Source organism: Mercenaria mercenaria, chromosome 2 (genome assembly GCF_021730395.1).
Source record: "Mercenaria mercenaria strain notata chromosome 2, MADL_Memer_1, whole genome shotgun sequence".
NCBI classification, from domain to species: Eukaryota; Metazoa; Mollusca; class Bivalvia; order Venerida; family Veneridae; genus Mercenaria; species Mercenaria mercenaria.
The window spans coordinates 27,365,805-27,387,427 of NC_069362.1; the positions used below are offsets into that span (position 1 = coordinate 27,365,805).

Sequence of the window (21,623 nt, forward strand, 5' to 3'; positions counted from 1 at the left end):
TACACATGGTGATGCTACTCAGTTTGGACAAACTAGACCAGAGTACACTAGGTGATTCTACTCAGTTTGTACAAACTAGGACAAAGTACACTAAATCTTAGTGATATTACTCTGTTTGGACATACTAGGACAAAGTAAACTTGGTGATGCTACTCATTTGGACAAACTAGGACAAAGTACACATGGTGATGCTACTCAGTTTGGACAAACTAGGACAAAGTACACATGGTTATGCTACTCAGTTTGGACAAACTAGGACAAAGTACACACGGTAATGCTACTCAATTTGAACAAACTAGGACAAAGTACATGTGGTGATGCTGCTCGGACAAAGTACATAACTTGTGTTGAAGATACTCAGCTGGAACAAATTTAGAACAAAAAAATATCAGTACAACCGATAGACGCTTCCCAAAGTATGATCATTGCATATAAAAAGAACAAAAGTGGTATTCACTGACTAGGCACAAATAGTTTACTAACGTTGAATAATCAAATGGCAATAACTCAGTGAAATATCATCCCATTGGAACATGAAGATAATGTGCACACCTCCTTTAAGAGAGAAACATCCTATTAAGTTTCAATGAATTCCATCCAGTGGTTGCTGAGAAATACTCTAGACAAGAAATTGTACTATAGTATACTAATTTTGAGCAAGGTGCATGGAAATTCCACAAAAACCAGGTTTTCAAACTTTGCATCATGCTAACAGGTTTTGTTTAGAAAAGGGTCAAGTTCTATTATACATATCTGACTGCATCCAATCATGCCATTCTTAAGTACAAATATAAGAAAAGTAGATGTGTCATTGCTACATGTAATTCCTGATTCTTTGACAAAAGCTACCTAAACACAAATTTTGCTCACAATTTGTGTACCAAAACTAAAGATATTGAGCTGGACCATTTCTATTATTTTTAGTAACAGTGACCCAAAATATAATACAAAACTATTTCTTCAGATAAGCTTGCTGTACCCCAAGTTTGGTGACAGTAAATAAATCCAAACTAAAGTTATTATTCAGAAACCACCTTTTTGATGATCACAGTGAAAAAATCTTTTTTCAGTAACTATGTAACAATTAATGACCTTGACCTTGACCCAATGGCATTAGAATAACTCTTTTATCCAAAAAAAATTTAGGTGCTCAGTGGGACCATGATACATCTGTTCCACAGCACAAAAAGTAGCTTTGGTCTAGACCACTGTGTCAAGATGGAATTTTCTAAGTATGCAGGTTAATTAAGTTATGCTGACCTTGAACCTGCACCCACTGACCCAATATACAATACCAACCTTGGTTTTTCTATAAGCAACCTATAAGCCAAGTTTAATTTCAATATATCAATGTAAAGTTATTGAGCAGAAACCATTTTTTCTATTTTTAGCAACAGTGACCTTGACCATGTCCATAATGACCTCATATGCAATCACATACACTGTCTCTGCTCAAACTACCTATATTTAAAGTTTCATTGGAATCTGTCACTCCTTACTCCTAAGTAAACAGTGAAAACCAAAAGGTGATACTGCCCACCTGCTTGCATTCGCTAATCTAATAACCAGTTTTTTTGAAAACCTGGTTAATAATCAAAGGGCAATAACTCAGTGAAAAATCAACTGACTGTAAAATGAAGACAATGTTCCCATTTCCTCTTAAGAATGAAGCTTCCTATGAAGTTTCAATGAATTCCAGCTAGTGGTTGCTGAGGAGTACTCCAGACAAGAAATGGTACTGTAGTAAATACTACGTTAAATAATCAAAAGGCACATCAACTCGGTGAAAAATCATCTGACTGAAACACAAAGGCAATATGTGCATTTCCTCTTCAGAGCAAAGCTTAATATGAAGTTTCATTGAATTCCATCAACTGGTTGCTGAGGAATACTCCAGACAAGAAATGGTACCATAGTATACTACGTTGAAATTAAAGGGCAATAACACAGTGAAAAATCATCCGACCGGAACATGAAAACAATATGCGCATCTCCTCTTGGGAGTGACGCTTCCTACGAAGATTTGATGAATTCCAGCTTGTGATTGCTAAGAAATACTTCTGACAAGAAATGGTACTATATGCAGTGTCATATGAGATAATATCACATAGATATAATAGCACACTTGAACTCACAATGGCAGCTCTTGAAATACATACAGAAAATTACGCATAAGCTCCTAACTTACTATTACAATTTAGATTTTTAATGTGGACAAACTCCAAAAGAAAAATCTCTTCTAGTCAATTTGACCAAGACAAACAAATCTAATCATTGATTTTTTAAATACACAATCATCCTTATTTTCAATTCACTCCATTTAAAATTGGGTAATTTTCACTTTAAAGAAAGTTATTCTACAACTTACATTAAAAACATGTTAATTTAAAACTTTTTTTATTTGACAAAATCTAGTTGACCTTGGTCAAATATAGCAGGGAGCATTTTATCCATGGTGCGTTTTAGTCCTACATTCATTTGACTAACCTGTCTCTGGTTAACAACAGATCCTTCTGTGTTTCCTGGGAGGAATGAAAGTTGTAGGTTTGGAAAAGGTCCAAATACGGAATCACAACTTCTTAAAAGTCTGGATGACATACTAGCAAATACAGACTCTCCAGTGCTAGATTGTGAAACAGCATTTGCGTAGTAAGTAATGCACGATGATGGAACAGTAGTTACAGTATCATCTGCTGGCACATACTGATAACTGAGCTTAGCAATAAACTGTTTGTCTGTCACATCATCATCTGTCAAAAAAAGACAAAGAGAAATCCATTCACATATATTATATAACATATTAGTATTTAACATACCAAAGATATAGCACCCTTTCCATCATTAAGATGTTCAAATGTGTATTACCGGTACATACCAATGTAGCCCTTCAGGGTACAGAATTCATCCTCCACCTGTACTTTTATCAGAGGGACACAGAGTGAGAAACTCTCAAGAATTGTACATACAAACATTTCCAGTAAACACATAGAAAAGATAGTCTGGTTCTTTAACGTGCCCAGTGTAGAGCACTGATAAAAGAGTTCCTGGCCCCTGAGGGATTAGAAACAGTACTAGTAGTAAACACGATTCCAGTGCCAAGGCTAGGAATAGAACCCAGGTCCTCTGGACCGATAGTCCAAGTGTCATTCTACTGTCCACTAACATGTTAGTAAGTCATATACTAGAAGAAAAAAAACTGTCACTGAATGTTATTTTATTGGGTTTCAAGTCACACCCTTACAAATGTTGTCATTACAGAACATTAGGATATAAACATTCAAAACAGTGCTATGGTCAGAAATGACATTTAAGATCAACTTGATTTATTTCTGGGACTGTAACTGCAATGTCACTGAAGAAAAACATTGTATATAAACATAAAAAAGCTGAGATAATGGGAGAAAGAGCAGACACAATGGTCCAGTGACAACACATTGAATTAAAATAGCAGGGGTATTGTTCTGTCCCACTCTTCTGAGAGAAAACACTTGCATTGGGATAAGAATTCTGTATATGGGTGCTTTACACCTGGCATCCTGATGAACAGTGGAAGATTCTCAAAATGAAGAATCTGCTGTATCTTGTACATCTTATTTACTTCCTTCTGCAAGAGATGCAAACACATAGGCACACACATACAGACTCACATGCACACACCAATATTATTCCAGAATGTTAATTAAAGATGTAACAAAGGTCCAAGGTTATAACATCAGCTGTTGGAGGACAACAACGCTCAACTATACACACACATGTAAACACATGCACACACACACGTGCACGCACGCAAGTGCACAGACAAGCAACTATGACAAACTAATCATTAGTCCAGATTGTGAAATATGTAACAATGGCTCAACATTATAACAAGAGCTGTCAGAGGACAGCAAGACTCAACTATTCAAAAGCCTACTACAAAAAGTTAAGATTATAAAAACAGACATAAACAAGTATAAATTGGGCAATTATTTTGAGCAGAAGAACTTTCTCCTTTTATGATGTCTAATGAGACAACAAATTACACCAAGAAAATTGTTACATTAAATAATGGGCATAACTTTGTGAAAAAAACAAACCAAGAGATATTGGACCTGTGCACAGCATGTCAGATCATCACAATGAACAAGTGTAGATACCAGTTACATAAAACTAAACCAAAATACTGCTAAGTCAAAAAGGGGCATACCTTCATAAAAATAAAAGTAAGAGTAATGAAACCTGTTCAATGCATGTCAGATCATCACAGTGAACAAGTGTGTGAAGTTTCAATCATTCCCCGTTAGTTGACACTCAGATACCTACTTACATGCAAAACTTATTACCAAATCAGGACACTGACGCAGACGCTGCAAGCATGGGTGAGTGCAATAGCTCTACTTGTTCTAAGAATAGTTAAGCTAACAAGAGATGATGGCTCAACTATTCAACAGGCTTGTAAATTGAATGAACATAAAAGGCACGAAAGGGATATAATTTTGTAAAAATGCATAGTAGAGTTATGGAACCTTTAAAATGCATGTCAGCTCATCATAGTGGACAAGTCTGTAAACTTTCAATCCATTCCTTGTAGTGGGTACTGAGATACCAGCTTACATACAAGAACTTAACTGAAAACTGCTAAGTCGAAAAAAGGGGCATAGTTTTGTAAAAAAGCAAGACAGAGTTATGGAACCTGTGCACTGCAGGTCAGTTTATCACTGTAAATTTATGTGTAAAGCTTCAATCAATTTAACCAAATTGGGATGTTGATGCCTACACAAACGCTGACGCACAGGTAAGTCCTGGATAGCTCTACCTAGTCTTCGAACCGTCCAGCTAAAAATGAGTTTAAACACTAGTTTCAATATTCAGCATTTAACTGGCTGTTTTCCAACCATAGTCTTAACCCTAAGCCTGCTGGTGGCAAGCTATTCTGCCTTTGCGACCAATGCAACCCAAGATCAGCCTACACATCCGTGCAGTCTGATCATGGTCTGCACTGTTGGCTATTCAGTCAGTAAATTTTCAGTGAACATCCCTCTGAATGATAAATGGTACTGCCCAAATTGAACGATGGACAAGTTCATTTTAGAAATATAGCAGGATAAAAGTTAAAAACTGACCAATAGTAAGGCTGCTTCTGAGATTGGTGTCTGAAGTACAAAACACAATATCATAAATAAGTACCTACCTCTTGCACAGTCTGGAATGAACTGAGAAAACTGTCCGTTATTTACATTCGTTTGACATGTTGTTGTAATCTGTTGTTGTGTTGTCCCATAAAAATGATAGTTAGCATTACAAGTAATGGTGCATCTGTAACCATTCGTAACTGGTTCACATGACTTGTCTCCATTAATTGGGGAAGGTAAAGTTAGAGGTGAACATGTCTCAGCTGAAAATAGGCAATACATTTTAAAGTTATAATCTGACTGATTAACAGAAATAGCTAATACTCCTGTCATGTACTTTTTGTCTTGTATGTTAATGTCCAAAGTTTGCTTCACACACATCTCAAAGAATTTTTTTTTACATCAATATTTGTAAAAAAAAAAATGTGTTTCGTTAAAAATGTTTTCTACAAAGTTATTGGCCAATGATTTTTTAGACTTCTACCAAACCAATCTGCCTTGTTATTTAACATTCATGTTTATTAAAAGGTAGCAATTGCTTTCCTCTGTTATATTAAAAATTTATGTCATGTGTATTAAATATTACCACACAATCAGTAAATAACTATCATTTCAGCTTTTCACTTACGCGCAACAAGAACCTCGAAAGAGCAGAAGGCAACATTGTTAGCATCATCAGTAGCGAACATCTGAACTGTCTGTGCAGTATTGAGAATTGCCTGATTCAGGGTCAAACTTTGTGGATTAAACACAAGACTCTTGATAGGGCTGTAGTCTGTTTCTGTGTGAGGATAACTAGGATTGTCCGCAAATTCAATCTCCCGTACTTCATTTCCAGTGGAAATTCTTTCCTGTCTTGAAGGTGGACATACTAAAACTGGTGGTTTTTTATCTGAAACCAAAAGTTATAAAAGTTAATCCTTCAAAAGCTACTTCTATCGACCTTGTGCAGTAACTGATACAACAAAAGCTTGAATAAACAAGCTAGGATGTTGATTAAAAATAGTATCCTGTCTTTGGAATATAGTATTTGTAAGCTGTCAAGATTTTTGAAAGTTAACTTGGAAGAAACTGAACTGAAAGTAAAAAATACCCAAAGGAACAGTGAGGTGTTATGTGTGGGTTTGGGTGAAATTGATAAGAGATATCATGAAAGTGAACTGCAAGTAAAAAGGGGTCATGACGACCCTATATCGCTCACCTGTTAATCTTGACCTTGGAATCATCAAAATAAACATTCTGACCAAGTTTCATGAAGACAGGGTATAAATGTGGCCTCTACAGGGTTAACAAGCTTTCCCTCTGATTTGACCAGGTAACCTAGTTGTTTGACCCAATATGACCCAGATTCAAACTTGACCTAGAGGTCATCAAGACATACATTCTGACGGATCATGAGTTTCAAACTTAAAATGTGGTCTCTAGAGTGTTAGCAAGATTTTCCTTTGATCTGGCCTAGTGTCCTAGTTTTTAAACCCATATTACCCAGTTTCAAACTTGGCCTAAAGATCATCAAGACAAATATTCTGACAAAGTTTCATGAAAATAGGGTCATACATGTGGCCTCTAGAGTGTTAACAAGGCAAATGTTGACGGATGACACACGACAATGACAGCTCACCTTGAGCACTTCGTGCTCTGGTCTGGTGAACTAAAAAGCCAAATATAGTTATGGAACCTGTACATTTTATATAAGTTTATAACAATAAAGAAATGTGTGTAGTTGTTATTCATTCCCCCAAGAAGTTACTGAGATACCAGCTTACATACAAAAACTTAACCAAATGGGGACGCTGATGCTTACACTCAGGTGAGTCCAATAACATTTAACATTCTGACTAAGTTTCATGAAGATACAGTCATAAATGTGGCTTCTAGAGTGTTAACACGCTTTTCCTTTGATTTAACCTAGTGACCTAGTTTTTGACTCCATCTGACCCAGATTTAAACTTGACCTATAGATCATCAAGATTAATATTCTGACCAAGTTTCATTAAGATATGGTCATAAATGTGGCCTCTAAAGTGTTAACTGGCTTTTCCTTTGATTTGACCCAGTGACCTAATTTTTGACCCAACATGACCCGGATTCAAACTTGAACTAAAGATCATCAAGATTAACATTCTGACTATGTTTCATGAAGATACAGTCATAAATGTAGCCTCTAGAGCGTTAATAAGCTTTTCCTTTGATTTGACCTAGTAACCTAGTTTTTGACCCCACCTGACCCAGATTTAAACTTGACCTATAAATTATCAAGATTAACATTTTGACCATGTTTCATTAAGATATGGTCATAAATGTGGCCTCTACGGTGTAAACTAGTTCTTCCTTTGATTTGACCTAATGACCTAGTTTTTTTTTATCCTACATGATCCAGATTCAAACTGGACTTTGAGATCATCAAGATTAATATTCTGATAAAGTTTCATGAAGATACAGTCATAAATCTGGTCTCTACAGTGTTAACAAGCTTTTCCTTAGATTTGACCTGGTGACCTAGTGTTTGAACCCAGATAACCCAATATCGATCTCATCCAAGATTTCATTGAGGGTAACATTCTGACCAAGTTTCATTAAGATTGGGCAAAATATGTGACCTCTAGAGTGTTTACAAGCTTTTCCTTTGATTTGTCCTGGTGACCTAGTTTTTGACTCTAGATGACCCAATATCAAACTCATCCAAGATTTTCTTAAGGATAACACTCTGACCAAGTTTCATGAAGATCGGGCAAAATTGTGACCTCTAGACTGTTAACAAGCTTTTCCTTTGATTTGACCTGGTGACCTAGTTTTCGACCCCAGATGACCCAATATCAAACTCATCCAAGATTTTATTGAGGGTAACATTAAGTTTCATTAAGATTGAGCCAAAATTGTGACTTCTACTTCTGGAGTGTTAACAAGCTTTTCCTTCAATTTGACCTAGTGACCTAGTTTTTGACCACAGATAACCACTTTATCTCAATCTTACGGAAACTGTCAAGGTTTTTAGTACACAAGAAAGTGTGGAGGCTGAAATATGTATGGATGCTATAATGCTTTATGTCTCTTTGGTCTTAACACTTGGGACATAAAAATGGTTTTGGTGGGGTATTTTTCTTTGTAAACTTCAGCAATTTTGGACACAAGAAAACTGTAAAATTTAAATTACGGCTTTATTAAATTTTGACGATGGGCTGTTTTAAAAACTTTCGAGAAATGTTATTTGGCATAAAAGGTAAAGGTAAAGGTACATTTTATTTACCGTTGCTTTGTGAAACAATTAACATAAGCTCTGTAGAGCTTTCGAGCCACCCTATTTTTGGTTGCGGGTTTATCCTGCTACCAAAGTTAAAGAGTATTTCTGACAATCATAGCATCTTTATTTTATTCCGAATCACATCCAAAGGATGTTCATGTGCTACACAAAATAGTCCCATTCATGAACAATGCAGATGAAATATCAATGAACAAGCAGTTCTTATTCAACCTGTATCCATTCAAACTGACCATTTAGATTATATAAGATCTATCAATGATAAGGTATTCCAGCCCATGGTTACATTAAAAGTTGGGTCAGGCAGAGTTCATCTTAGATATGAGGCACATTAAATTTGTATTTGTTTCTCATTCATGTATATTCATAGACTGGCATTTAAACAGAAAATAAATCTACCAAAACCCACAACCATCAGACATTTCAAGGCTTTGATTTAAGAACAGTTAAAAACAATTATACCTTACCCCAGCAATTTGCTGGTACCCATTTACAGCTGGGTCAACCGAGGCAATCGTGATAAAGTGCCTTGCCCAAGGACACATCGCAATGGGAGTAGCCAGGATTCAAACCAGGGGCCTTCACCTCCATAGAAAAGCGTCTTAGCCCTCTCAACCACTGCGCTCAATAAAAGCAATATCTCCATGCAAAATCATTTTTTTACAAAGGGAAAATAATATATATTTTTAGCCATACAACTGACATACTAAAAAGTTTTTAAAAACTTAGAGAGATCCTGATTCCAACTACACTGACCTTCAGAATGCTGTTCAGTTTATTCTGGAATTTGTAAAATATGTGCACAAATCGCATAAAACCCTTTTATGGATTATAGGGGCCAAACAGTACACCCCCTGTTTCATATTCCAGTAGTCATACATAATCTATATTCATTTAACATTTACCCCCTCTACCTTGCAAAATGTAAACTCTAATTACTATAGAAATTTCCAGAATTAAAAATTTTAAGGAATTACTGATAATTTCACTTTTTGATGAAAAGGTTTGTTTTAAACATAAGACAATATCATTCACGCTATATTTCATAGAACTCCAAGGTTGGTAAAAGGAACTGTTTAAATTTTTGAATTGAAATATCTTGATCAGGTTTTATTAAAAAAAAAAAAAAAAAAAAAAATTGATGGACAAAAGACCTGTATCACTGGCATCAGTATTTTCGGCAACTCAAAGGCCATAATTCCGAAGTACCTGGGCTGTTTTGGGTAGTTATCGAACCTGGCTGAGGACTTATTGGCAAATACATTTTGTTCAAGTTTGGTGAAAATCAGATGAAATGTTTGACTACGAGCGTTGACAAGATTTGTGACAGACAGACAGACAAACACACACACACATACACACAGAGGAGTAAATCAATCACCACAGTGGTGTGGGAGACATAACAATGTGTTACTCTTATGGATATCTGAATATGGAAACATTTGGCCTAGTTGTGAAACCTGCTTGCAGCAGAGCATTAGTAACGTGGTCGTGTACAAAGAATATTAAAAACTTACCATCAATGCAAGTAGGAAAGATTTTACTGTCAGACCAGGGAGTGCCATCATTGCAACTAACTGTGGTCGTTGAACCGATATTGCGTAGAATTTTCCCCGTATCACAAGTAATAACAACATCCCATCCTGCACTGCGTGTAAATGTTGCCTGTCGTCGAGTGCCTACAACACTTCCAAACTGAGTCCTTGGCAGTGACAGTTCAGAGCAAACAGGAGCTGAAAATAAGAAAATGTTTGAACGTGAAAAACCCTTGCATTAAGGTATCCAATCCACAAACAAGACTGAGCCATGCCACGAGAAAACCAACATAGTGGGTTTGCGACCAGCATGGATCCAGACCAGCCTGTGCATCCATGCAGTCTGGTCAGGATCCATGCTATTCGCTTTTAAAGTCTACAGCAATTAGAAAAACCGCTAGCAAACAGCATGGATCCTGACCAGACTGCATGCATGCACAGGCTGGTCTGGATCCATGCTGGTCACAAACCCACTATGTTGGTTTTCCCATGGCACAGCTTAGTGAATTCTGATGCCTGGTGACACAATGTTTTGTTTTGGTATCATTTGAAAGAGTTGTGACTGCTGAACAAGAATAAGTATGTTTTAAGATGACTATAAATAATATGCAAGAATCATAACAGTCATGTTTTTTGACTGTGAAATGGTAAATCTTACACTGTAATAACTGGATTTCTGTTAATCATTTAAAAGTATAAAGCAAAAAATAAATATTCTAGAACATATTTTTGTCATGTAATTTATATTCTCTTTTTCAGTAGAGGATTATACTTTCAAATGATACCAAAATTATAAAGAGTTTACCAGGCATCAATATTTGATATATTTTAATAGCACTGTTACATAGAAAGTGCTTTTTTTGATCTGATATCTTAATATCTGTCATCATGTGTCGCTTACTTGAGAATAATGTAAAATTATACAAGTATAATTTAGTAATGCATGTTGTTTATATATCTGATATCTTAAGTTGAACAAATTTCTACATCGAGTAATAAAGGAAATGTCTGAGTAATCATATACTTACGAACAGCTGTATACTGGAAGCTACAATAGCCTGTGTTTGATGCGTAATCTGTTACTGACACCGTTATATCTACTGGTCTGTATAAGTCACTTTCTGTGAACGTATATCTCTCAGGTGAAAATACAGCATCATTATATGTATTTAAATCTGTTATTATAACACTACTTCTCAGTGAAGTGAAATCAACCTGGTGTGTATCACCTGCTTTGGACAGCTGATTGATCTGCAATGATTGAGGGCATCTGACCACAGGACTAAACTGATCTGAAAGAAAAACACCCAAAATTGACCAATGGAAAATGAATCCTTAGAAATTAATTTGTACCAGATGAGAATCTTTCTTTTTCATTTTTTTGTTTTTTTTTAGTTGATTTTATATTGATTTTAACCTTATTATGCTGGACACAATTGATTCTGCCTTTGCGACCAGTGTAGATCATGATCAACCTGCTGCTAATCTGTGCAGTCTGATCAAGATCTACACTGTTTGTCATTCAGTCAGTATCTTTTTTTTTTGGTAAAAACCCCTTTTAACATTTAATGGTACTGTGTATAAACTTTACCTCTACAAGTAACTTTAAGTAATCTTTGTAATCTTTACACTACTAATAATAACTTTAGTATAACCATCTCGAAATGCAGGCCAAGTTGCCATTTAATGGTTCACACTAAGTCCAAATCTTTTCTAATTCAGTTAGTTCCATGGACAAAATGTTGAATAGAAAATTTGAAACTACACAGGCTGCCTAACACGACAAAACTGGAAATGTTGCAGGCTTGGTTTGAACGAGACAGCTCATGGACAGTAGTGGAAATGCATGCTACCGTCAAAGCCCTCAACTTCAGTTGAGCAGAACTCAACATTTGCACATGTTACAAGTACCACAAACATTTCTGAAACATCCACAATGCTTCATACAGCAGTGTACATTGGAACATTCAATGATAAACAAAGTGCAATTCCATGAAAAAATAAATGATGAGTTTGTCCAACCAAGAAATTAATGGGCAGAACTAAAACAGAGGGATCTGAGGTAATAGATCTTCTACAATATATAGAAACTGCCAAAATACAAAATTAAACAGCAGGCACCATATCAATGAGGTGAGCAGACAATATTTTAATTTATGAAAGCAGGAATATGGGAACCTGTGACCTAAGCCGAAATGTTCAAATGTTAGTACCACTAACACAACATAATTTGAGCCGTGCCATGAGAAAATCAACATAGTTGGTTTGCGACCAGCATGGATCCAGACCAGCCTGTGCATCCGTGCAGTCTGGTCAGGATCCATGCTGTTCACTAACGGTTTCTCTAATTACAGTAGGCTTTAAAAGCGAACAGCATGGATCCTGACCAGACTGCATGGATGTGCAGGCTGGTCTGGATCCATGCTGGTTGCAAACCCATTATGTTGGTTTTCTCATGGCGCGGCTCAATTTTGGACTCTAAATTTAACTTTTTGTTATGAGGATGTTTGTATTTGAAGGAGTTAAATAAGAAGTACTGATCCCTTTTCTCAGATTTTTTTTTTATTATTATTATTTTTTCTTTCCAAGGCCTTGACAATTTTGATAGATATAGCATTAGAATAGAAAGACTAGTTTCAGGATTTACATTTTGTGTTTTTTAACACTTAAAATTTAGTATTACCTTTAACACAGGCTGGAATCCAATCAGTATCCCATGTTTCACCTATGCATTGTATTGTCTTTGTTTTCCCATCATCAAAAGTGTATGCAGCCTCACATGTTAGTGTGCATGTTAGCCTATTATTAATGTTTACACATTCTTTATCTGCATGCAACGGTGTTGGGAATGACAGTTCACTGCAAGCTTTTGCTAAAAAATAAAACAAGCACATTTCAAATTACAGCTGGTATATACATATATATATAAATTAACAATTCATGTCATATTTTATAAGTAAACATCTAAATTAGAGATTGTTTTTTCACAAAAAAACTTAGGTCTCCCAACATTAACCATATAGAAATTGTAAAAATGCCACAAATTAAGGGCCATAACATCACAGAAAGTCTTAAAACCATAACAGTTTAACTGTATATACAACAAGGCTTGGGAGTGGTAACTCCTATGAAGTTTGGTGGAATTCAACCCAGTGGTATTAGAGAAGTAGAACAGACTGAAAAATTGGACAAATCAAGGGTCATGACTGCTGAAAATAATTTAATCAGAACATGACAAAAATATGCACAACTACGCTTCACACTTATCACTGGTAAGGTTTGGTGAAATACAGTCTAACTGTATACAGCAAGTTGAGTAAACACAGTTAAATATGACAAATCAAGGGCCATAACTCTGCTAAAAATAACTGAATCGGAATATATCAATGGTATGTATAACTAGGCTTGGCACTAATAATGCCCTAAGGTTTGGTGGAAATCTGCGCAATGCTGTAATAGAAAGTGCCAAAATACCATAAAATTTGACAAACAAAGGGCCATGACTCTGCTGAAAAACAAAAAACAGGAACACACACAAGATATGCACAACTAGGCTTGGCAATGATCACTTTTGTGAAATTTGGTGTAATTTCTGCAGGTGGTATCAGTGCAGTTGCCCAGACAAGGTAAAATACACATTTTCAAGGGCCATAACTCCACTGAAAATCACTGAACTGAAACATGCAGATAATATGCACCATAAGCCTTGGCACTGATCACTCCTGTAAGGTTTGATGGAAACTGCCCAATGATATAAGAGAAGAGGCCAGAAGATCAGACAAGAGCTGTCAACTAGTTCGATGCTGGATAGTGCAACTTGGCAAATTGAGGAAGCTGGAGCTGTCACTGAAGTGTTTATTTACTCCAATGTGGATGAAGATATTGGACAATACCTTAAGTCTGTGTCAAATGTATTTAGTAATAACAAAGATAGAGAAAAGTATCAAAACATTGAAAAAGTATATAAAAGGGACATAATTCATGGATTTTTTTTGCAAATGTAATGCACCATGACATTGTGTCACATCATGTGGCTAATAATGTGGAGCAACTGTTTGAAGTTTGAATTAAATAAGTGAGACAGAACAGAAGTGCATCACAACTTGAACCTGAAATGGAACAACTGTTTTAATTTTAAATAAAATCCATGTAGTAACAACAGATATATAGTGAAAAAGCATAAAAATTAAACTGAAATTCTAAGTAAAAAGCGGATATAAGTCTCTTAATTTTGCACCAGAAATATGGACCTTGTGTCATATGATGAGGATGACCATGTGGAAGAACTATTTTAAGTTTGAATCAAATTCATTAGGCAATAACAAAGATAAAGTGAAAGTGCACTAACTTTAACCTGAAATTCTAAGTAAAATGGTGCATAATTCATGAAATATTGGTGCCAGAGTTATGACACTTGTGTCATATGATGTGGGTAATGATGAGCTACAACTACTTCAAATTTGAATCAAATCCGTTTGGTAACAACAGATATAGAGCGAAAGTGCATCAAAACATTAAGTTATACTTGAAGTTCCATGTAAAAAGGGGGCCTAATCAATGCAATATTGGTGCCAGAGTTATTACCCTCGTGTCATATGCTGAGGGTGATGATCATTGTTTTAAGTTTGAATCAAATCCCTTTATAATAACGGAGGTATAGTGAAAATGCATCAAAATTAACCTAAAATTCTAAGTAAAAAGGATGCATAATTCAAATAAAATTGGTGCCAGAGTTATGACCCTTGTGTCATATGCTGTGGGTGATGATGTCTAAGAATTGTTTTGAGTTTGAATCAAAAACCTTTGTAATAAAAGAGATATAGTGAAAAAGCATCAAAACTCTAACCTGAAATTCTAAGTAAAAAGGGGGATAATTCATAAAATACTGGTGCGAGAGTTATGGCCCTAGTGCAAGATAATGTATCTCTTAAGTGATTACAGAGATAAAGAGAAAAAAGAGATAGTGCATCAAATCTTTAACATGCAAATGCAGACGCTGGATGCAGAAGGACGCTGACGCCTATGCCAGGCAAGTAGGATTGCTCTCTATATACTTTGTACAGTCAAGCTAAATATTTGATGAATCAAGAGCCATATCTCTGCTTACAATAATCAAACTGGAAAATACTGATGGTATATACAACAAGAATTGCCAATGATCTCTCTTGTGAAGTTTAGTGTATATCTGTCCAGTGGTGTCAGAGGAGTTGAGTGGACAAACTTTGTAACATACAGACAAACAGACAGACAGATGGACAGCAGTAAATCAATATGTCTCCCCCACTACATGATGGAGACTTGAATAGATATGTGTTAATTAAAACTCCAAAATCCAGGGAAATAACCTCTTTCTCAAAATCCTGAAATAAACCTTGCCTTGAGACAAAAAATTTAAAAATTCTAAATAATATCAACAAAAGTAAAACTATTGTCAAATGTCATAAATAGTTAAACTACAACAGTAATTATGCCTGCATATTGAATTTTTGTCCAACTATAAAAACAGATACGCCTGCACACTGATATTTTTTAAATTAGTGGAAAACTGATACAAAAACACATGCATTGTACTTTATCATATAAAAGGGAAGTTATTTCAGGTACCAACAAAGAAAAAGAAAGTTAACTTTGGTGCATGTGACCTTGATCTTAGCACATGACAGATTGTTCTGTAATGGTGAATATATATTTCTAGTGGACGCATTGGTCGAGAGGGCTAAACCACTTTCCTACCGAGGTGAAGGCCCGGGGTTCGATTCCCTGCTACTCCCACTGTGGTGTGTCCTTGGGCAAGGCACTTTATCACGATTGCCTAAGTCGACCCAGCTGTAAATGGGTATCAGCAAACTACTGGGGGTAAGGTATAATTGGTTTTAACTGTTTTTAAAATAGGGTCACTCAAAAAGCTCTACAGAGCTTATGTTCAATGTTTCACAAAGCGACGGTAAATAAAATTTACATTTACCTTTACCTATATATATATGCAAAGTTATCTAAATATACATCCATGCACAAAAAAAGTTACAGACCAGACAAAAAATACCAAAAATTTTTTATCTGTACAGGTGACCTTGACCTTAAGCTAGAGGTCTGATTCTTACATGCAACAAATCATTTTGTTATGGTGACTGTTTGTGACAGGTTACTTGAAAATCCATCCATGCAAAGTAACATTACTGACCAGATCCCCCAAAAATGACCTATAATCTTTGAACTTTTAAGTGTGACCTTTATTTTTGAGACAGAGGCCTGGGTCTTGCATGTGACACATTGTATTATCATTGGAAACATTTGTGCCAAGTGATTTTGAAATCCCTTGATGAATGGTAGAGTTATGGACCAGACATGAAACTGATGCTCTGAACCTGTAACTTCCAAGTGTGACCTTGACCTTGGAGCATGGGGTCTGGATATTGCATATGACATGTTGTCTCATTATGGAAAACAATTGGTAAAGTACATGTAATTTCAAAATCCCTTGATGAATGACAGAGTTATGGACCAGTCAAGAAACATACCATGTTAACCTTTGATCTCTATACGTGACCTTGACCTTGACTCTAGGGGTCTAAGTCTTGCACATGAAATGTTGTCTTATGATGGGAAACATCTGTTCCAAGTAATTTAAAAATCCCTTGATGAATGACAGAGTTATGGACAGGACAAGAAACGGACCATGTTAACCTCTGACCTCTAAGTGTGACCTTGACCTTGAAGCTAGGGGTCTGAGTCTTGAGCATGACAGTTTGTCTCATTCTAAGGAACATTTATGCCATGTAATTTCAAAATCCCTACATGGATGGCAGAGTTATGGACCAGACATGTAGTGAGATGGACAGAAGGATGCAGCCCATTTCCATGTCCACCATTTTTTCTTTGAAGAAGGTGGGGGACAATTATGCCTGCTAACGAATTTTTCAAATATTACAACGATTTATACCTGCATACTGATTTCATAGTCCATAAATAACAGTAATTTATGCCTGCATATGGATTTTTTGGTCCAAATATAATAACAATTTGCCTGCTTATTGATTTTCTTTAGTTAAGTATAATGCTGTTACTTACGTCTCACGAAAATTTGTCCCTGGCATGTGGCAGAATTGTCTGCTTGATCTGTCACAAGTACTGTATATGTATATGTTTTGTATACATCAGAAGCTGATAGTTGCCCTGGTTCCTCTATGACCTGAAAGTTTTTTATAGAACTGCGCTCACTGAATGGTACTACCTCTTCCAGAGTCAGTCTGGTGTACTGTACTGTGCTTCCAGTTGTCTCCAAGTAAACAAAGCGATCAGATGGGCATGTAACTGTTGGCGGTACCTCATCTGAAGCAATTGTTGCATCACAATATAAAAAATACTATAATAATTAGGCCTAAAAAAAAATTCTTTGTTTCCGGTAACATGCTCAAAAAAATTATGGTAGGTAGGTTGGAAAAACTTTTTTTTTTTGGATTTTTTTTTTATTAAGGGAGACTTTTCGGAAATTATTTTTGTGTCAAAAAATGAATACAATTAGGGGGGTTATGCCTCTAGGGCAGCAGTAAGTTGATTTATAACATCACTGACCATGTTTAAAGCATAAAAAGTGCAGTTTTGCAACTTTTTGTCAAAAAGTTGAAAAAAATGTTCTCCAAGGCCATAAAAACATTTAGGGTCGGGCCAAAAATTAAGGGTAGGTCGGGATACCGGAAACAAACAATTTTTTTTTTTACGCCTTATATGATTAGAATAAGATTGTAAATGATCATATATCAATATAATTATCATTCAAAGTTGGAATCATCAACGATGTATTAAATAAAAAGTTCAATGATTGAGATAAACCTTGTAACTTAGCCTTATCACAATTAAAGGCCCATATATCAATACAATTACATGAACTTTTGAAAGTTAAGCAACAACATACCTAACCCTTAGCCTGCTGGCGGCAAGAGATTCTGCCTTTGCGACCAGTGCAGACCAAGATCAGCCTGCACATCCGTGCAGTCTGATCATGGTCTGCACTGTTCGCTATTCAGTCAGTAATTTTTCAGTGAACACCCCTTTGAATAATAAGTGGTATGGCCCAAACTGAATGATGGACCGGTCCATTTTAGATATTTAGCAGGGTAAGGGCTAACAAGATGTATTTGTAAAACAGGCATGCCCCTATGATGGCCTCCTGAGATCACTATCACCTTTTTCCTTTGACCAGCAGACAGCATAAACAATAATGGCTATCTATTGGCCACAGACTGTCATCATAAGAAGTTTGATGCCTGTAGGCCAAAGCATTCTTCATTTACCTATAGGAAACCCATGGTCGACAGACAGACAGGCTCTGACACAAACACTAGCATTCTTAAGTTATAGGTCCTATTAAGTTTGATGCCTGTAGACCTAAGCGTTCTTCAAGTATCCATCGGAAGTGGACAAACAGATGGACAGATAGAAGGACGGACAGGCAAACAGTCTGATTACTACATGCCACCTGTTTGGGGGGCATAAAAAGCTTATCTTTAACAGACACATTTGTTTTCATTAGTAAATTTCTATATTAAGATATGAAAACATAAGAAATAACTAACCTTCTATTATAATCTGAACCTCACAGACCTCCTGGTTCCCGGCATGGTCAGTAGCTCTGTATATCACATTAAGGTTAGTACTGACATACAAAGTGGTATTAGCATTTTTTGGTTCAATAGTGAAGCTGCGCACTCCAGTGTTGTCAGTGACAGTTAACTGGGGTAACTTTGGCTGTAGGAGCTCGTATTTTCCAATTATAATTGGATCTGTAGGGCAGTTGTTGATGACAGGTTTTTCTGTGTCTGAAAGAAGACATTAAAAGAAAGATAACATACAGAGAATAGTGTCACAAATGAGCCGCGCCATGAGAAAACCAACATAGTGGCTTTGCGACCAGCATGGATCCAGACCAGCCTGTGCATCTGCGCAGTCTGGTCAGGATCCATGCTGTTCGCTTTCAAAGCCTATTGGAATTAGAGATACTATTAGCGAACAGCATGGATCCTGACCAGACTGTGCGGATGCACAGGCTGGTCTGGATCCATGCTGGTCACAAAGCCACTACGTTGGTTTCCTCATGGCATGGCTCAAATTTTGAAGCCATCTATACTGACAGGTCAACAAAAAATCCATTTAATTTCCATGAGTTACGGTGTTCCAACTGCCTCTTTTGACTGGTGTGATGTCACTGGATAAAAGTAATTGTACTACTGTAAAGAGTTCTGGTTATAAATAAAACACAGACAAAAATAACCCAATTTTGACTGCTGGGATTCCAGTTAGTGATTAAACTAAATGTGTGTCCATAGGACATGGAAGCCCCTACCTCCAGTCACTGTATATGATTTCATGAATCCAGGTCAAATATTTTTAAGATATATGCAACACAAACTTTTAGGCACTTTATGTGTATTTTTCACTCATTTAACACTAACATACCACAATATTAGAGTTTAGTTAGACAATGATACAAATTTTCATCTATTTTACAATGGAATAATGTTTTTTACAATGCTAAAAGTCTTGTGTTGGTTACAGTTTTTATTTCCTTAAAGACAGGCAGTTGGTGAATAAAGCAAAAATTCATCCCCTTCGTAAAACTCCATATTATGCAGCATAAAAACAAACATACCTATACACTGTGGTATAGTTTCACCACCAGAAAAGAAATTAGTTCCTTGGCAAGTCAGTGTAACATTATTAGAAAGTGTGTAGCCTTCCCGGAGACACCTGAACATCACTGTACTTTTGTCAGCGAAACTGGTAGCAATAATCTCCCCTCCAGCTGGATGGCCAGGATCCTCACATGAATTAGCTATAGTCAAGAACAGTACAATCATACAGTAAGGAAAAACTCAATTATAGAGAGAAAACAGAAACATTCTGTTGATGGCATTATTAATTTTAAGCATTTTGTTACATGTATTTTTAAAAAATGTTATATTAATATGGCTGTATATTGAATAAAACGTTACATTGCTATGACCACAGAATGTGTCTTTAAAATGTGAATTCTTCTAATGTAGTAAAAAAAAAAAACCCCTGATTTTTGCTAAAACCATAGAAATTTATGGCAACAAAATTTACATGATTTCCCAGCATCATTTAAGTTGTTATAGCAATCAACAAAAACAATATATTCAAGTCACTGAAGTTGAAAAGTGCAAAGTACTGGCATAGAATGCCTTGTATTGATGCCTGGAGGCTATTACCTGTACACTGAAGACTTCCAAAGTCCCAATATCCTTCTTTTAGACAGGTAACAGTACTCGCTGAGCCTGCATTTGTTTGTCCCTTCCGTGTGTTACTTCCGCAAGTAAATTGAAATGAATTTCCAAACAAGGTATTAGACACAACACCGTAGTTGCTTCCTGGCTCTTGTTTCGGTGTACCACAGTCCACAACTACAAAATATACAGAAGCTGGAAAGTTAAGTACCAGGTATATAACTGAGTTCCCGGTTTCTTTACCAGTACTAACCTGTTCTCTGCAAGTCACCACATGAATCAGAGGTGGAGGAAAAATGAGCCGGAAAAAAATGTATTTTATCAAATTTTCATAGACAACGAATGCCTCACCTTGGAATCTAACTCCCACATTCAATACATCTCTGCACCCTTTGTATTGATCTAAGGAAGTGAAGAAGCTGCTGTTGTTAATATAAACCCAAAGGTCAATGAATTTGCTTTTTGCTTTTTTTTTGGTCTTTGTTTTTGTTCGGTTTAATGTTGCACCTACCCTAGGTCATACTGCTTTCTAGCTTTTATAATGGAGGAAAATCCCATGTGCCCCTCCATGCACTATTTCATCACAAGCATGCAGGCACCCAAGTGGAACCACCATCCTGTAAGCCAGCTGGATGGCTTCCTCACATGAAGATATCAATGCCCCGTGTGAGGCTTAAAACCTACATCGATAGGTGCAAGTAATTCTAAGTCAGCAACCGTAACCACTTGGCTAGGGAAGCCCCTCAATGAATTTGTCTTACAGTTAAAGTTGGTTATTTGATATGGAATCACATTGTTTAGCTCTTTATCAACGACATAAAATGTCTCATGTATAGGCCAAACCAGGTATGATGTGTTTATATATTTCATTCATTCAATGAACTATAAATAACAATTCTGTACATAACAAGAGGGTCATTGACCCTAAAACACTCACCTGTGTACAAGGCTTCAAGTGTGTTTGTACAAGTTCTTCTATGTAAGCCTATATTATATACATGTCACACACACTTTTAAACCTTTGGCAATAATTTGAACAATTATGGTAGACATTACAAATCTGATATCACACACCAAATATCAAGGCTCTAGCTATTATTCAGAGAAGGAAAGTGATCATGCCGCCCAGGCAGCCATGTTTTTTGACGAATCGGAATAATTTGTATAATCTTTGTAGAGGGTCACACAAGAACCACTTGTGTAAAATAATTTTAAAATCTGACTTGCAGTTTCAAACAAGAAGATTTTTGAAGTTTCCACTGTATACATATAGGGAAAAGTGACTATGCCCTCTGGCGGCCATGTTTTTTGACGAATCAAAATAATTTTAACAATCTTGGTAGAGGGTCACACAAGAACCATTTGTGTAAAATTATTCTAAAATCGGCAAGCAGTTTCTTACAAGAAGATATTTTAAGTTTCCACTGTATACATATAGGCAAAAAGTGACCACGTCCTCTGGCAGCCATGTTTTTTC

The 21,623-nt window shown here is 36.2% G+C and overlaps 1 protein-coding gene across 1 annotated transcript in view; it reads right to left on the reverse strand.

The window, feature by feature from the left end:
* LOC123562053 (uncharacterized) overlaps positions 1 to 21,623 on the reverse strand; it is a 129,316-nt gene that overhangs the window by 54,208 nt on the left and 53,485 nt on the right. The window contains exons 20-29 of the mRNA XM_053524923.1: positions 20,132 to 20,323; positions 19,552 to 19,734; positions 18,479 to 18,721; positions 16,974 to 17,234; positions 12,589 to 12,777; positions 10,934 to 11,197; positions 9,888 to 10,103; positions 5,740 to 6,003; positions 5,171 to 5,374; positions 2,488 to 2,750 (exon numbers count right to left, since the gene is read on the reverse strand). Of these exons, the coding sequence (XP_053380898.1) occupies positions 2,488 to 2,750; positions 5,171 to 5,374; positions 5,740 to 6,003; positions 9,888 to 10,103; positions 10,934 to 11,197; positions 12,589 to 12,777; positions 16,974 to 17,234; positions 18,479 to 18,721; positions 19,552 to 19,734; positions 20,132 to 20,323 (2,279 nt within the window). The remainder of the gene's footprint in view (positions 1 to 2,487; positions 2,751 to 5,170; positions 5,375 to 5,739; positions 6,004 to 9,887; positions 10,104 to 10,933; positions 11,198 to 12,588; positions 12,778 to 16,973; positions 17,235 to 18,478; positions 18,722 to 19,551; positions 19,735 to 20,131; positions 20,324 to 21,623) is intronic.